At 44.1% G+C, this 17,519-nt stretch overlaps 1 protein-coding gene across 3 annotated transcripts in view; it reads right to left on the bottom strand.

Annotated features, from left to right (window-relative positions):
* Positions 1–17,519, bottom strand: part of jag2b (jagged canonical Notch ligand 2b) — a 244,731-nt gene that overhangs the window by 25,610 nt on the left and 201,602 nt on the right. For all 3 annotated transcript variants that reach the window (XM_068038507.1, XM_068038508.1, XM_068038509.1), the window contains 6 exons: positions 17,380–17,493; positions 16,615–16,728; positions 15,670–15,786; positions 15,065–15,092; positions 13,270–13,355; positions 312–425 (listed from right to left, as the gene is read on the bottom strand). In XM_068038507.1, the coding sequence (XP_067894608.1) occupies positions 312–425; positions 13,270–13,355; positions 15,065–15,092; positions 15,670–15,786; positions 16,615–16,728; positions 17,380–17,493 (573 nt within the window). The remainder of the gene's footprint in view (positions 1–311; positions 426–13,269; positions 13,356–15,064; positions 15,093–15,669; positions 15,787–16,614; positions 16,729–17,379; positions 17,494–17,519) is intronic.

The following is a 17,519-nucleotide window of genomic DNA, read 5'->3' as shown; positions in this document are numbered from 1 at the left end:
AGACAATTTGGACAGCTTGTGGCCAAATCAATACAACCAAACCAGGAGGCCTGATCATCATGTCTTCAGTCAGCTTCCCACCATCTCCTCACCCACACCTACAACTCCCTAGCCCCTGTATTCTTCCCTTGATTGACTGTTGCTGGGCTACAGTCCTACAGGGCAAGGATCAGACCCCCTGCTACCTTCAAGCAAGCAGCTACGTATCAGAAAATAAAAAGAGGCCATAAAATGGAAGCCCATTGTGCTTCCTGCAGACTAAGAGCGCTCTTAAGGCAGATAAGGAATTATCATTTTTTGAAAACACATACCTTCTTGGCATCTGTAGCCTGCTCTTCCAGGGGGGCAGATGCACCTGTATCCATTAATCTCATCCACACAAGTGGCTCCATAAGCACAAGGGGATGATTGGCATTCATCGATGTCTTTGAGAGAGAGAATAAAAAGTACACATCAACAAAGAAATGAAGGACACTAAAAATGCTGATGAGGCCACGTGTTTCCTGCTCTGCCTAATTGCAACAAGCCAGCCATGGCCTCTTCAGTCTCATCATTAGTTCCACAGTAAACAATTGAGTTAAAGCAGCCATTGAGAGCCAGCTCTGTAAGTGGCTTTTTATTTCCATGCTTCATTCAGAGTCCTATGTTCACTACATTCGCAACTGCGCTTCCAGCCACTGTCAGTAGCTAAAAAACACACAGCAGGCAAGTCCCATCCCCTCATCACATCTCAGATATACATCCCATTTAGGTAAAAGATTCACTGCCACCAAACCAGAGAAAGGGAGCGTACACGACACAGCGAGCGAGGAAAGTGCTATGGTTAAGGGGGTAAAGTTTCTAAACAAAATAGTGCAGATTGAAGTCAATGCAAAAGAACCTTCTGCTCCACCAACTTTACTCTAACCCAGCATCTAATTCCTTCCTCGGCTCCCCCAATATCCAACTCTATCTTACCTAGCATGTAATTCAAAATATTCAACAAATTAATACAAAGTTTTAATTGCACTTTTCCCTCATTTCAGTTCAACTCTGTGGTTCATGGCTGTCCTCTTGTGGTATTCTGACTTCATCTTATGTAACATACTTCCCTCTTGATCTTCTCTCCTCTGTATGTCTTTGTTAACTCTAGACTTGACTATCTATCTTCATGACATCACCCGGCTTTGCCCCTGCCTGCTCTGATCTGCTGCTGAAACCCTCACCCATTCCTGTTACCTCTAGACTTGACTATTCCAACACGCTCATGGCTGGCCTCCCACATTCTACCCTCCAAAACTCTGCTGCTTGTGTCCCTACATGCACCAAGCCCTGTTCAACCATCAACCCCTGTGCTGGCTGACCTACACGGACTCCCCGTTAATCAACTCCTCAATTTTAAAATTCTCATCCTTGTTTTCAGATCCTTCTATAGTCTCACCCCTCCACTCCTACAATCCTCAGATATCTGCACTACTCCAATTCTGTTCTCGAGCATGCACAGTTTTAATTGCTCCGCCATTGGTGGCCATACCTTCAGCTACCTAGGCCCCAAGCTCTGCAATTCCCTTCCTAAACCTGTCTGCCTCTCAAGCTCCCTCTCCTTCTTTAAGATGCTTCTTAAAATCTACATCTTTGATCAGGCTTTTGATTCTCTATCCTGATATTCCCTTATGTGGCTCGGTGTCAAATTTTGTTTGATTACACTCCTATGAAGTACCTTGGGACATTTTGCTGCATTAAGGTTGCTATATAAATGAAAGTTTCTGTTGTTGTTGCCAGCGGAGGTGGTAGACGCGGGCACGATAGCGTCTTTTAAGATGTATCTAGACAGATACATGAATGGGCAGAAAGAGATACAGACCCTTAGAAAATAGGCGACAGGTTTAGATAGAGGATCCGGATCGGCGCAGGCTTGGAGGGCCGAAGGGCCTGTGCCTGTGCTGTAATTTTCTTTGTGCTCTTTGTATTCAAACACTCGCTTGGCTGGCCTCCCAACTCTCACCCTATAAAAACTTGAGCTCAACCAAAACTCTGCTGCCTGCATTCTAACTCACACCAAGTCCATGTTGAACACCATTTTGAAGCACTGAGGGTAGCAAGAGTGCAGAATATACTCTGCATGGGGACTTCACTGTCCATCACCAAGAGTGACTCACCAGCACCACTTGGCCAAGTTGGCAGAATCCTGAATACCATATTTCTTAGTTTTTTTCTCTCTGTGCCACAGGCCCAATTTAACAGGAGCTAAAATCCGATATGACCTTGCCTTCACCAATCTATCTGTCGCAGATGCATCTATCCATGACAGTACTGGCAGAAGTGACCACCGCACCTTGCGGTGACAAAGTTCCATTTTACACTGACGCTACCACCAAATTTTTGGGGCTGAGGGCTGACAAGTCCCCGGGTCCTGATGGGCTTCATCCTAGGGTCTTAAAAGAAGTGGCTAGTGAGATAGTTGATGCGTTGGTTTTAATTTATCAAAATTCCCTAGATTCAGGGAAGGTTCCATTAGATTAGAAAATAGCCAATATAACTAATTTATTAAGGGAGGGAGACAGAAAGTAGGAAAATACAGGGCAGGTAGCTTAACGTGTCACGGGGAAAAATGTTAGAAGCTATTATTAAAGATGTTATAGCAGGGCACTTAGAAAAATTCAAGATAATCAGGCAGAAATAACATGGTTTTGAGAGATCATGTTTAACCAATTTATTGGAGTTCTTTGAAGTAACATGCTGTGGATGAAGGGGAACCAGTGGATGTACTGTACTTAGATTTCCAGAAGGCATTTGATAAGGTGCCACATCAAAGGTTATTGCAGAACATAAAAGCTCCTGGTATAAGGGGGGGGGGGGGAAAACATATTGGCATGGATAGAAGACTGGCTAGCTAATAAGAAACAGTAGGCACAAATGGGCCATTGGCTGGTTGGCAAGATGTAACGAGTGGTGTGCCACAGGGATCAGTGCTGGGGCCTCAACTTTTTACAATTTATATAAATGACTTGGATTAAGGAATCGAAAGTATGGTTACTAAATTTGATGACAAAGGGAGGAAAGTAAGTTGTGAAGAGGACATAAGGAGGCTCCAAAGGGATATAGATAGGTTAAGTGAGTGGGCAAAGATCTGGCAAATGGAGTATAATGTGGGAAAATGTGAAATTGTCCATTTTGGCAGGAAGAATAAAAAAGACGCATATTATGTAAATGGCGAGATTGCAGAGCTCGGCGATGGAGGGGGATCTGGGCATCATAGTGCATGAATTGCAAAAGGTTAGTACGTAGGTACAGCAAGTAATTAGGAAAGCTAATAGAATGTTATCTTTTATTGAGGGGGGAATTGAATACAAAAGTAGGGAGGTTATGCTTCAGTTATACATGGCATTGGTGAGACCACATCTGGAATACTGAGTACAGTATTGGTCTCCTTATTGTAAATGCATTAGAAGTTCAGAGGCTGAAAGCTGGAATGGGTGGACAGGCTAGGCTTGTATTCACTGCAGTTTAGAAGAGTAAGAGGCAACTTGATTGAAACATATAAGATCCTGGGGGTCTTGACAGGGTGGATGTGGAAAGGATGTTTCCTCTGGTGGAAGAATCTAGAACTAAGGGTCACTGTTTAAAAATAAGGGGTCACCCATTTAAGACAGATGAGAAATTTTTTCTCCGAGGGTCGTGAGTCCTTGGAACTCTCTTCCTCAAAAGGCGGTGGAAGCAGTCTTTGAATATTTTAAGGCAGAGGCAGATAGATTCTTGATAAGCAAGGGGTGAAAGGTTATTGGGGGAATGCGGAGTTGAGGTTACAATCAGATCAGCCATGATCTTGTTGAATGGCAGAGCAGGCTCATAGGAACAGGAGTAGGCCCTTCAGCCCATCGAGCCTGCTCTGCCATTCAATATGATCATGGCTGATCATCCACTTCAATGCCTTTTTTCTACACTATTCCCATATCCCTTTATGTCATTGGTATTTAGCAATCTGTCAATCTCTACTTTAAACATACTCAATGACTGAGCTTCCACATTCCTCTGGGGTAGAGAATTCCAAAGTTTCACACCCCTCATCTGTCCTAAATGGCTTCCCCCTTATTCTGAAAATGTGTCCCCTGGTTCTAGACTCCCCAACCAGGGGAAACATCTTACCTGCAACTACCCTGTCTATCCTTTTAAGTATTTTGTAGGTTTCAATGAGATCACCTTTCATTCTTCGAAACTCTAGAGAATACAGGCCCAGTTTCCCCAATCTCTCTTCATGACAGTCCTGCCATCCCTGGAACAAGTCTGGTGAACCTTCGTGGCACTCCCTCTAGGGCAATAATATCCTTCCTAAGGTAAGGGGGACTAAAACTGCACACAGTACTCCAGGTACAGTCTAACCAAGGTGCTATACAATTGAAGCAAGACTTCAGTATTCCTATACTCAAATCCTCTTGAGGTAATGGCCAACATACCATTAGCCTTCTTAATTGCTTGCTGCACCTTCATGTTAGCTTTCAGTGACTTATTGACAAGGACAGCCAGGTCCCTTTGCACATCTACACTTTCTAATCTCTTACCATTTAAGAAATACTCTGCACATCTAATCCTCCTACCAAAATGGATAATCTCACATTTTTCCACATTATATTCCATCTGCCACATGCTTGTCCACTCACTAAGTCTGTCCAAATCCCCTTGAAGCCACTTTGCATCTTCCTCACAACACACATTCCCACCTAGTTTTGTGTCATCTGTGAACTTGGAAATATTATATTTGGCCCTCACATCCAAATCATTAATATTTGTGAACATCTGGGGCCCAAGTACCGATCCTTGCAGTACCCCACTGATCACAGCCTGCCAAAGCGAGAGGGACCAGTTTATTCCTACTCTGTTTTCTGCTCGTTAACCAATGCTTAATCCATGCCAGAATATTATCTCCTATCCCATGTGCTTTAATTTTGATAACCAACCTCCTGTGGGGAACCTTATCAAAAGTCTTCTGAAAAATCCAAGTGTACTATGTCCACCAACTCCCCTTTATCAATTATGTTAGTAACATCCTCAATAAACTCCAACAGGTTCGTCAAACATGATTTCCCGTTCATAAATCCATTTTGACTATGCCTAATCAGATTATCATCCAAGTGTCCATTTATCGTATCCTTTAGAATAGATTTTAACATTTTCCCTACTACTGAAGTAAAGTGAACAGGTCTGTAATTCCCAGTTTTCTCTCTCCCTCCCTTCGCAAATGATGGGGTGGCATTTGTGACCTTCCAATCTGCAGGAACCGCTCCAGAATCTATAGAATTTTGGAAAATTATCACCAATGCATCCACTATCTCCAACACTCTGGGATGCAGAATATCAGGTCCTGGGGACTTATCAACCTTCAGCTCCATTAATTTCTCCAATACAACCTTCTTACTAATATGAAGTTCCTTCAATTCCTCATTCTCCCTAGTCCCTTGGATCTCTAATTCTGGGAGATTTCTCACATCTTTCAGTGAAGACAAACAACAAAGTAATCATTTAGCTTCTCTGCCATTTCTCTATTCCTCATTATAAATTCTACTGACTCTGCCAGTGATGGACCCACATTTGTCCTAGCCAAATATTTCCTTTTTACATACCTATAGAAGCTTTTATGGTCCCTTTTTATGTTTTTTGCTACTTTACATTCATATTCTATTCTCCCTTTATCAGTTTTTTGGCCCTTCTTTACTGTGTTCTAAAATCCTCCCAATCCTCAGGTCTACTACTATTTCTGGCAACTTCATAGGCCTTTTCTTTTAATCTTATACAATCCTTAACTTCCATTGTTAGCTACAGTTGACTGCCTTTACTTTTGGGGTTTTTGTGCCTTGAAGGAATGTAATAGTTGCTGTAAACTATGTAATAATTCTTTAAAGACTATCCATTGCCGATGTACTGTCATACCTTTTAATGTATTTTTCCAGTCCACCTCAGCCAATTTGTCCCTCATATCGTCATAATTTCCTCTGTTCAAATTTAACACCCTGGCTTCAGATTGAACTACCTCACTTTCAAACATAATGTCAAATTCTATCATATTATGGTCACTCATCCCTAAAAGTTCTTTTACAACAAGATTATTACTTAGCCCTTTCCCATTACATAATACTAGATCTAAAATAGCCTGTTCCTCAACATACTCTTCTCGGTCCAACTAGGAAGAAGGCATTGCTGGATCCAGTGCGAATAAATGAGCTGGCCAAGTGGACCAAGTGTCTGTGGGGAACACTTGGGTAAGAATGATCATTGTATCATAAGGTTTAGGTTAGCAATGGAGAAGAACAAGGAAGGATCTAAAGTAGAGCTTCTAAATTGGAAGAGGGCCAACTTCAATGGGATGAGGGGGATCTAGCCAGGGTAAAATGACTGGCAAGAAAAATATTAACATGAAAAATGAATGTTTCAGGTACAGGCTAGGTACATTCCAATAAGGATGAAAGGTATGAGAACCAAAACCAGGCTCCTTGACTGACGAGGGAGGTAGAGAATGTGATGAAACAAAAAAAAGGGTGTATGATGCATGTCAGATGAATTCATTAATTGGGAACAAGGCCAAATACAAGAAGTTCAGAGCGAAAGTGAAGAGCAAAATAAAACTGGCCAAGAAAATGAGAATAGAATAGCAGTTAACATAAAAAGGAACCCAAAAACATTTTACTGGCATGCAAGTAATAAGTGAGTAGCAAGAGATGGGGTGGGTTTATTAGGGTCAAAGAGGGTGATATATGGTTAGAGGCACAGGGAAAGGTGCTTTCTATTAGTGTTTATGACGAAGGAGGATGCTGACAAATTATCAGAAGTGGAGATGGCAGAAGTAATGGATGATGTGAAAATTGATGGACAGATGTACTGGAAAGGCTGGCTATGCTTAGAGTGAATAAGTCACCTGGTCTGGATGGCTTGCATCCCAGGTTGCTAAGGAAAGTGGGGGTGGAGATAGCGGAATGGCTTGCCATAATCTTCCAATCTTCCCTAGAATCGGGGTGGATTGGCAAGTGGAAAATGTGACACCCTTATTCAAGAAAGGGTAATAAGGACATCCTAGTAACTACAGGCCAATCAGTTTATCAGTGGTGGGCAAGCTTTTAGACTCCTACTCCTAATTCGTATGTACGGAAACAATAATCAGAGAAAACACTTCGTCAGCACTTGGAGAGCTTTGAGTTAATTGAGAACCAGCATGGATTTGTAAAAGGCAGATCATGCTTGACTTTTTGATAATTGAATTTTTTGACGAAGTAACAGAGAAGGTTGATGAAGGGAATGCAATGGATGTTGGTCAGTGTTAGCTTCGATAAGAAATTGTCTCAAGGACAGAAAACAGCAAGTTATAAAGAACAAAGAACAGTACAGCACAGGAACAGGCCATTCGGCCCTCCAAGCCTGTGCCAAACTTGATGCCTGCCTAAACTAAAACATTCTGCACTTCCGGGGACCTTATCCCTCTACTCCCATCCTATTAATGTATTTGTCAAGATGCCTCTTAAACGTCATTATCGTACCTGCTTCCACCACCTCCCCCGGCAGCAAGTTCCAGGCACTCACCACCCTCTGTGTAAAGAACTTGCCTCGCACATCCCCTCTAAACTTTGCCCCTCTCACCTTAAACCTATGTCCCCTAGTAACTGACTCTTCCACCCTGGGAAAAAGCTTCTGACTATCCACTCTGTCCATGCCCGTCATAACTTTGTAAACCTCTATCATGTCGCCCCTCGACCTCCGTCGTTCCAGTGAAAACAATCCGAGTTTATCCAACCTCTCCTCATAGCTAATGCCCTCCAGACCAGGCAACATCCTGGTAAACCTCTTCTGTACCCTCTCCAAAGCCTCCACGTCCTTCTGGTAGTGTGGCGACCAGAATTGCACGCAATATTCTAAGTGTGGCCTGACTAAAGTGCTGTACAGCTGCAGCATGACTTGCCAATTTTTATACTCTATGCCCCGACCGATGAAGGCAAGCATGCCGTATGCCTGCTTGACTACCTTATCCACCTGCGTTGCCACTTTGTGACCTGTACGCCCAGATCTCTCTGCCTGTCAATACTCCTCAGGGTTCTGCCATTTACTGTATACTTCCCACCTGCATTAAATCTTCCAAAATGCATTACCTCACATTTGTCTGGATTAAACTCCATCTGCCATTTCTCCGCCCAAGTCTCCAACCGATCTATATCCTGCTGTATCCTCTGACAATCCTCATCACTATCCGCAACTCCACCAACCTTTGTGTCATCCGCAAACTTACTAATCAGACCAGCTACATTTTCCTCGAAATCATTTAAATATACTACAAAGAGCAAAAGTCCCAGCACTGATCCCTGCGGAACACCACTAGTCACATGCCTCCATTCAGAAAAGCACCCTTCCACTGCTACCCTCTGTCTTCTATGACTGAGCCAGTTCTGTATCCATCTTGCCAGCTCACCTCTGATCCCATGTGACTTCACCTTTTGTACCAGTCTGCCATGAGGGACCTTGTCAAAGGCTTTACTAAAGTCCATATAGATAACATCCACTGCCCTTCCTTCATCAATCATCTTTGTCACTTCCTCAAAAAACTCAATCAAATCAGTGAGACATGACCTCCCCTTCACAAAACCATGCTGCCTCTCGCTAATAAGTTCGTTTGTTTCCAAATGGGAGTAAATCCTGTCCCGAAGAATCCTCTCTAATAATTTCCCTACCACTGACGTAAGGCTCACCGGCCTATAAGTTCCTGGATTATCCTTGCTACCCTTCTTAAACAAAGGAACAACATTGGCTATTCTCCAGTCCTCTGGAACCTCACCTGTAGCCAATGAGGATGCAAAGATTTCTGTCAAGGCCCCAGCAATTTCTTCCCTTGCCTCCCTTAGTATTCTGGGGTAGATCCCATCAGGCCCTGAGGACTTATCTACCTTAATGCTTTGCAAGACACCCAACACCTCCTCCTTTTTGATAATGAGATGACTGAGACTATCTACACTCCCTTCCCTAGGCTCATCATCCACCAAGTCCTTCTCTTTGGTGAATACTGATGCAAAGTACTCATTTAGTACCTCGCCCATTTCCTCTGGCTCCACACATAGATTCCCTTCTCTGTCCTTGAGCAGGCTAACCCTTTCCCTAGTTACCCTCTTGCTCTTTATATACGTATAAAAAGCCTTGGGATTTTCCTTAATCCTGTTTGCCAATGACTTTTCATGTCCCCTTTCAGCCCTCCTGACTCCTTGCTTAAGTTCCTTTCTACTGTCTTTATATTCCTCAAGGGATTCATTTGTTCCTAGCCTTCCAGCCCTTACGAATGCTTACATTTTCTTTTTAACAAGGCTCACAATATCCCGCATTATCCAAGGTTCTCGAAACTTGCCAAACTTATCCTTCTTCCTCACAGGAACATGCTGGTCCTAGATTCTAATCAACTGACATTTGAAAGACTCCCACATGTCAGATGTTGATTTACCCTCAAACAGCTGCCCCCAATCTAAATTCTTCAGTTCCTGCCTAATATTGTTATAATTAGCCTTCCCCCCAATTTAGCACCTTCACCCGAGGACTACACTTATCCTTATCCACAAGTACCTTAAAACTTATGGAATTATGGTCACTGTTCCCGAAATGCTCCCCTACTGAAACTTCGACTACCTGGCCGGGCTCATTCCCCAATACCAGGTCCAGTACTGCCCCATCCCTAGTTGGACTATCTACATATTGTTTCAAGAAGCCCTCCTGGATGCTCCTTACAAATTCTGCCCCATCTAAGCCCCTAGCACTAAGTGAGTCCCAGTCAATATTGGGGAAGTTAAAATCACCCACCACTACAACCCTGTTACCTTTACATCTTTCCAAAATTTGTCTACATATCTGCTGCTCTACCTCCCACTGGCTGTTGGGAAGCCTGTAGAAAACCCCCAACATCGTGACTGCACCCTTCCTATTCCTGAGCTCCACCCATATTGCCTCGCTGCGCGACACCTCCGAGGTGTCCTCCCGCAGTACAGCTGTGATATTCTCCGTAACAAGTAATGCAACTCCCCCACCCCTTTTACATCCCCCTCTATCCCGCCTGAATCTTCTAAATCCTGGAACATTTAGCTGCCAATCCTGTCCTTCCCTCAACCAAGTCTCTGCAATAGCAACAACATCATAGTTCCAAGTACTAATCCAAGCTCTAGTTCATCTGCCTTACCTGTTATACTTCTCGCATTGAAACAAATGCACTTCAGACCACCAGTCCCGCTGTGCTCCGCAACATCTCCCTGCCTGCTCTTCCTCTTACTGGCCTTATTTACTAGTTCCCCCTCATTTATTTCACTTGCTGTCCTACTGCTCTGGTTCCCACCCCACTGCCACACGAGTTTAAATCCTCCCGAATGACGCTAGCAAACCTCGCAGCCAGAATATTTGTGCCCCTCCAGTTTAGATGCAACCCGTCCTTCTTGTACAGGTCCCACCTGTCCCTGAAGAGATCCCAATGGTCCAGATATCTGAAACCCTCCCTTCTACACCAGCTGTTCAGCCACGTGTTTAGCTGCACTATCTTCCTATTTCTAGCCTCACTGGCACGTGGCACAGGGAGTAATCCCGAAATTACAACCCTAGAGGTTCTGTCTTTTAACTTTCTACCTAACTCCCGAAACTCCCCCTGCAGGACCTAGTCACTCTTCCTGCCTATGTTGTTGGTACCGATGTGTACCACAATGTCTGGCTGTTCACCCTCCCCCTTCAGAATGCCCCTTGTCCGTTCAGAGACATCCTTGACCCTGGCACCAGGGAGGCAACATACCATCCTGGAGTCTCTTTCACGTCCACAGAAGCGCCTATCTGTGCCCCTGACTATAGAGTCCCCTATAACTATTGCTCTTCTGCGCTTTGTTCCTCCCTGCTGAACAGTGCCAGCCGTGGCGCCACTGCTCTGGCTGCTGCTGTTTTCCCCTGATAGGCCATCCCCCCCCCAACAGTATCCAAAACGGTATACTTGTTAGAGAGGGGGATAGCCACAGGGGATTCCTGCACTGACTGCCTGCCCCTTCTAGCGGTCACCCATCTATCTGCCTGCACCTTGGATGTAACCACTTCTCTAAAACTCCTGTCTATGATGCTCTCTGCCACCTGCACGCTCCTAAGTGCATCCAGTTGCCACTCCAACCAATCCATGCGGTCTGAGAGGAGCTGCAACTGGGTACACTTCCTGCAGATGTAGTCGTCCGGAACGCTGGAAGCGTCACGGACCTCCCACATCTCACAGGTGAAGCACTTCACCCCTCTAACTGACATTTCTAGCACTAATTAATAAATTAATTTTAAGATAAATGAATACTTATTAAATCCTTACTAAATTGTTATAACTATATGGTCCCTAGTGCTAGATTCCTACTATAAATATTAAATGCTAACTAAATACAGTAATCTCCTCCCTCTGCTTTAGTTACTCTACTTACTAATTAGTTAATTAGGGTTTTAATCAATTATCAATGTTTTATTTTCAAATTCAGTTTAAAAAAAAATTATGTAAATAGTTGCTTTCTAGACTGGAGAATGGTAGGCAGTAGCGTTCCCCAAGGGTTAGTGCTAGGTCCACTCCTTTTTTTGCTATCTATAAAATGACTTGGATATTGGAATACAGAATAGAATTTCAAAATTTGCCCATGATACCAAACTTGGAGGAGTGAAAAACAGCAAGGATACCACCAATCAAAATCTACCATCCTGCAGTACTGTGTACAGTTCTGGACACCACACTATCGGAAGGATGTGATTGCACTGGAGAGGGTGCAAAGGAGATTCACCAGGATGTTGCCTGGGCTGGAGCATTTCAGCTATGAAGAGACTGAAAAGGCTAGGGTTGTTTTCCTTAGTGCAGAGAAGGCTGAGGGGGCACCTGATTGAGGTATACAAAATTATGAGAGGCATTGATAGGTTAGATAGGAAGAAACTGTTTCCCTTAGTGGAGGGGTCAATAACCAGGCGGCATAGATTTAAAGTAAGGGGCAGGGGGCTTAGTGGGGATTTGAGGAAAAAGTTTTTCACCCAGAGGGTGGTTGGAATCTGGAACACACTGCCCAAAGAGGTGGTAGAGGCAGGAACACTCAACATTTAAGAAGTATTTAGATGAGCACTTGAAACGCCATAGCATACAAGGCTACGGGCCTAGTGCTGGAAAATGGGATTAGAATAGTTAGGTGCTTGATGGCTATCACAGACATGATGGGCCGAAGAGCCTGTTTCTATGCTGTATATCTCTATGACTCTAATTTTGGCAAAATTCCAGATTACCCCAGTTTCTGTCAGCCTTGGTTCAACACGTAGCACTCTTGCCTCCGAGTCCGAAGGTCATGGGTTCAAACCAATTCCAGAAACCTCAGCACATAATCCACAATGACACTGCCAGTACAGTACCAAGGGAGTACTGCATTGTCAGAGGTGCTGTCGTTTGGATGGGATGCTAACCAAGACCCTGTCTGCCCTCTCTGGTGGATGCAACGAATCCTACGGCATTATTTGATGAGCATGGGAGTCCTGCTTGGTGTCCTGGCTGACATTTATCCCCCAGCCATCACTAGAACAGATTATCTGCTCATTATCAGATTGCTGCTTGTGGGAGCTTGCGGTGTATAAATTGGATGCCACATTTCCTACATCACAAGTGACTACACATCAAAAAGTATTGTATTGGCTGTAAAGCATTTTGGGGCATCCTGAGATCATGTAAGGTGCTATATTAATGCAAGTTTTTTTTACTTTTCTTTAAATGGTAACGTGATCAGGAGTTAGGTACAGAACACAAAGGTTTCCAGCAGCAAAAATAATAATTTAAACCAGTCAAGTCTTTGCTGCATTAATTGGGCAATATTTACAGTGCCTTTAACACAGAAAAACATCCCAAGGCATTTATTTCATAGGGGCATTGCCAAATTTTATTTGCTATCAAGCCACATAAGGAGATGTGTTACAAAGATATTTTACATTTCAGCCAGAATTAAAGTGGACAGAAAGCAATTAATTTTTTTTTTGAAGTCCTTCAAGTTTCTTTAAGACTAAAATGGATAATGTGACTGGGGAAAGAGTTATCTGTGAAGGGGACAAAGGCTCCAATTCTTCAGGAGGTGGCAAGGAGGCTTTTCATGTTGAATGCATAATTCAATTAGCTGGTGTTGCATTATACAAGGTACAAGTGGCCTTCACTCAGCTGAATGTATCCAGGGGTCAGACATGGGCTGAAACAAAAAGGAGTGTTGGGTCATAATGACATGACCCCTGAACTCACTGTTCTGCACGTTAGGTACTTACTGATTCGGCAGTCCGGCCCAGCAAAACCTGGAGCGCATTCACATCGAAACCAATTCACACCGTCGACGCAGATGCCTCCATTGTAGCTGTAAAGACATAAGCACACCCACACCCCCCAACCACTTGCTTGTTAGAAAGTGAACTCCTGCTACTGTCAACACCACAGCTGAGAAGCGAAGACACACACAAAAAAACTTCTGCTTCAACATCACCCGCTATTCAAATGCAAATTTCAATTGTCATTAACAGAAGGCATTTCTAGCACTCGGCTGACAATGGGAGAATGGAAGGTTCCAGAACCCCTGCTATTACACTTTCAGCCTACTATCCACAAAGAATTTTCATTATTATCCCACTCCCTTCCCCCTCCCCCCAAACCCCCACCTATTAAAGCTTGGGTAATTATGCCTTGTGCCATAGATAACGCAGCCCCTTCCCCATCAGTAGCCCTGGCTTTTCACACTCGCTTCATGGGACTTCATTGGGACCAGATTAATCATTTGGATCAGTACAAGAACAAGATCGAGGGATATGCATCAAATCAGTTACAAAGCCGATTAAATGCACATTTATTTTTAAATTAGATTACAACAATCCCCCCCTCCTTTTTATCTATTGTAGCACAGGTTGGATTACACTGGCCACCCATTCTTCTTGTCAGCTTTTTTTAAATTTGAAGGACGTGAAGACTAGACTAAAAGCATGCAGCGTGCGTGTTGGAGAGGGGAAGAGGGAAAGCTTTTGACATAGGGGAAGATTCAAAACCACAACCAGTCTTTTTCTCTTTCAGTAACAGTCCGGTTTTGCATTACAATGTCAGCTGTAGGTCAGCGGGCAGCACTCTGGCCTCTGAGTCAGAAGATTGTGGGTTCAGGCCCCACTCCAGAGACTTGAGCCCATAATACTGAGGGAGTGCTGCATGTCGGAAGTGCTGCTTTTTGGATGAGTCGTTAAACCTCGGCCCCATCTGCCCTCTCAGGCATGCGTAAAAGATCCCGTGTACCTATTTGAAGAGCAGAGGAGCTCTAACTGGTGTCCTGGCCGATATTTATCCCTCAATCAACATGCATAAAACAGATCATCTCATTCTTGTTTGTGGGACCTTCCTGTGTGCGAACTGGCTGTCATGTTTCTTCCATTACAGCAGTTACTTTTAAAGCGCTGCCATTAAGTTAGTCAGTCCCTCAGGCAACTTGAAGTACATGCAAACTTCTTTAAGATTGGCACTTTAACTAATGCTGTATTCTGTTTTCCTTACAGCAGAAAAAAGTTAAGGGGAAATTTAATAGAGGTGCTCATAATTACAAAGGGTTTTGAAAGAGTAAATCTTGGCGGGAGGGACACTAACCAGAGGACACAGGGTTATGATAACTGGCAAAAGAACCAGAGAAAGATGAAGAGAATTTACTGTTTTGCTCAGCAAAATGATGATCTGGAACGTGCTGCCTGAAAGGATAGTGGAAGCAGATTCAATAGTAACTTTCAGAAGTGAATTGGATAAATACTTGAAGGGAAAAAAAATTAGAGCTCATGGGGTAAAAGCAAGGATAAAACTAATTGGATAGCTCTTTCAAAGAGCCAGCTCAGGCACGATGGACCGAATGGCCACCTTCTGTGCTGAAAGATTACTTGATTCAATTTTTGTGCCAGGATAGTGGAGCTGAATTTAATCAGCAGGAACGCTAGGAGGAAATTCAGTTGCTGGTCTCCCAGAAGCAGAGCTAGACTAGTATTCATTTAAAATTGGCTGAAGAGTCTTGGCAATAAAGGCAATACTGCTGGGAGTATCACTTACCATGGGTGAGGGTTGCAGTCGTTCTTATCTGTGGAACAAAAGGAACATTTAACTTCAAATAAACTTGCTTTCCCCTGGAGGGGATTCTGATGATCAGCTCACGAGGCAGGAACCCCTGCCACCACCCTCCCTCCAAATCCCTGCTGCCACTGAAACGAGGCCAAGTGATGCCATTTGTAGATCAGTCTTTCTAGCACAATATTAAACTAAGAACACTTCAGATGGATGCAAAAGATCCCACAGAATCATGGTGCTCCTTTGAAGTTAGGGCCAAGGAACCTGCTCAGACAGAGCGCTTGTATGTCACATCAGGTACTCGAACCCCATAATCCAGGCTGACACTCGAAGTGCAGCACTGAGGGAATGCTGCACTGTCAGAGGTGCTGCCTTTTGGGTGAGATGTTAAATTGAGGCTCCATCTGTCCTCTTGGGTTCGGTGCTATTTCGAAGAGAAGCTGGGGAGTAATCTCTGGTGTCTTGAGAAATATTTATCCTTCAATCAGCATCTCTAAAACAACTGGTCACATTAGTGTTTGCGAGACCTTTCTCTGCATAAACTGGCTTCTGGAAGATATGCTCAAGACAAAAGGACGATTGGAACTTACTTTGAGTGCAGCTCGGACCTTCCCATCCCTCCTTGCACACACAGGTGAAGGTATCACCACTACCAACGCACGTCCCTCCATTCTGGCAAGGGCTGGGGATGCAGCTGCTGTTCTTAGCTGAAACACAAGATACTTTACATATCAAATCATTTTCAACCAATGGAAACAATTAAAATACCGAAGGGGAGGGAAAAGCAATCCCAGCCCACACCTGAGCAAGGTTAGTAACCGTTAGTGACACTGTGGTTAGAATTACCTGCAAAATGGCAAACAGCATTCGAAAAGAACGCACTTGCAAGCTTGCCATTATTTACTGATCTCTGCTACCCCAACCGCTTCCCACTCCAGTTCATGTACTTGACCCAACAAGAAGAATCTAAATAGCCTGACAAGAGCAATTTCCTGAAAGGTCACGTCTTCCCGATCAACTCAAGGCTCCAGCTACAAATAAAAGGCCACCCCCCCACCCCATTGAAACTTCCATTGGATCTCAGGTTACAGGTCAATTCTCCCTCCCAGCGGAAAGCAGTGGGAACTTTAACCACCTGCTTCCGATCAGCAATCAGGACATGTTTCCTTTGTGCGCTAGAGAAGACATTCAGCAAATTCCAGCCAGCAATATTCAAGAAAATTCACCCCCAACCCCCACACTGATTGCTCCCTCAGCTTGGCTTTGTCAGTAGCACTCTACAACTCTGAATGGTTGCAGGTTCAAGTCCCAGTCAAGGCCTCAATTGAGTAATCCATACTGGCAATCAGAGGGAGTGCTGCATTGTCAGAGGAGCCTACCTCCAGGTGAAAAGTTAAGTCAAGGCCTTCACCTTGACTGAAGGATGTTAGAAGATCCGATGGAGTTATTTGGAAGAGGAACAGGGAGTTGAGGGGATACTTTGGAAAGGTTCCCTATGAAAAGGGAGGAGGAGGATAGAAAGATGATTAACTCACCAAGGTTACAGGTACTCCCACCCCACTCCGGAGCACATGCACATCGAAAGGTGTCTCCCACATCATGACACATGCCACCATTACTACAGGTGTTTTCATCGCACTGATTCTCTCCTGTGGAGGAAAGATTGAGTTGTTAAACCCATCAGGGAGAAAGTGATCAGGCAGGAAAGTGGAGTCGAGGTTGAGGACCAGCCATGATCTTTTTAAACGATGAAGATTCGCGAGGCCGAATGGCCTATTCCTGCTCCTATTTCTTATGTTATGAAAATCAGACAACTTGTAGTGATACAGCACCTTTAATATATTAAAATACCTCAAGACACTTCACAAGAGCGTTACAAGCAAAATATGACAGCCACATAAGGAGACATTAGGACAGGTGACCAAAAGCTTAGTCAAAGAGGTAGGCTTTAAGAAGCATCTTAAAGGAGGAGAAAGAGAGAGGTAGAGGCACGAAGAGGTTTAGGGTTGGAATTCCAGAGCTTAGGGCCCAGGCAGCTGAAGGCACAGCCACCAATGATGCAGTGATTAAAATCAGGGATGCAGAGATCTGAGAGGGGCTAGAGGAAGTTGCAGAGATAGGGAGGGTCGAGGCCATGGAAGGATTGAAAAACAAGGATGAGAATTTTAAATATGCTTGTGCAGTAGAATGCAAAACGGGGCCAGATGACAGGTACTTCGACAAGGAAGCAAGGAGATGGGGAAAAGGGGCGGCCAGATTAGTCTAGATGTAGCACATGATTGGAGTTGCTGACCACTTACTGGAATGACAGGTTTTTCCTTTCCAGTTATTCCTGCATTCACAGTGGAAATCGTTCAGTCCATCCACACATCGGCCTCCATTGAGACAGGGGTTGGGGCTGCAGTCATTGAAGTCTACAAAATAGAAAAGCACAGTGTTC

This window comes from Heterodontus francisci, chromosome 9 (genome assembly GCF_036365525.1).
Source record: "Heterodontus francisci isolate sHetFra1 chromosome 9, sHetFra1.hap1, whole genome shotgun sequence".
NCBI classification, from domain to species: Eukaryota; Metazoa; Chordata; class Chondrichthyes; order Heterodontiformes; family Heterodontidae; genus Heterodontus; species Heterodontus francisci.
The sequence above is the reverse complement of the archived record's forward strand: the minus strand, read 5'-3'. Positions and strand labels throughout refer to the sequence as shown.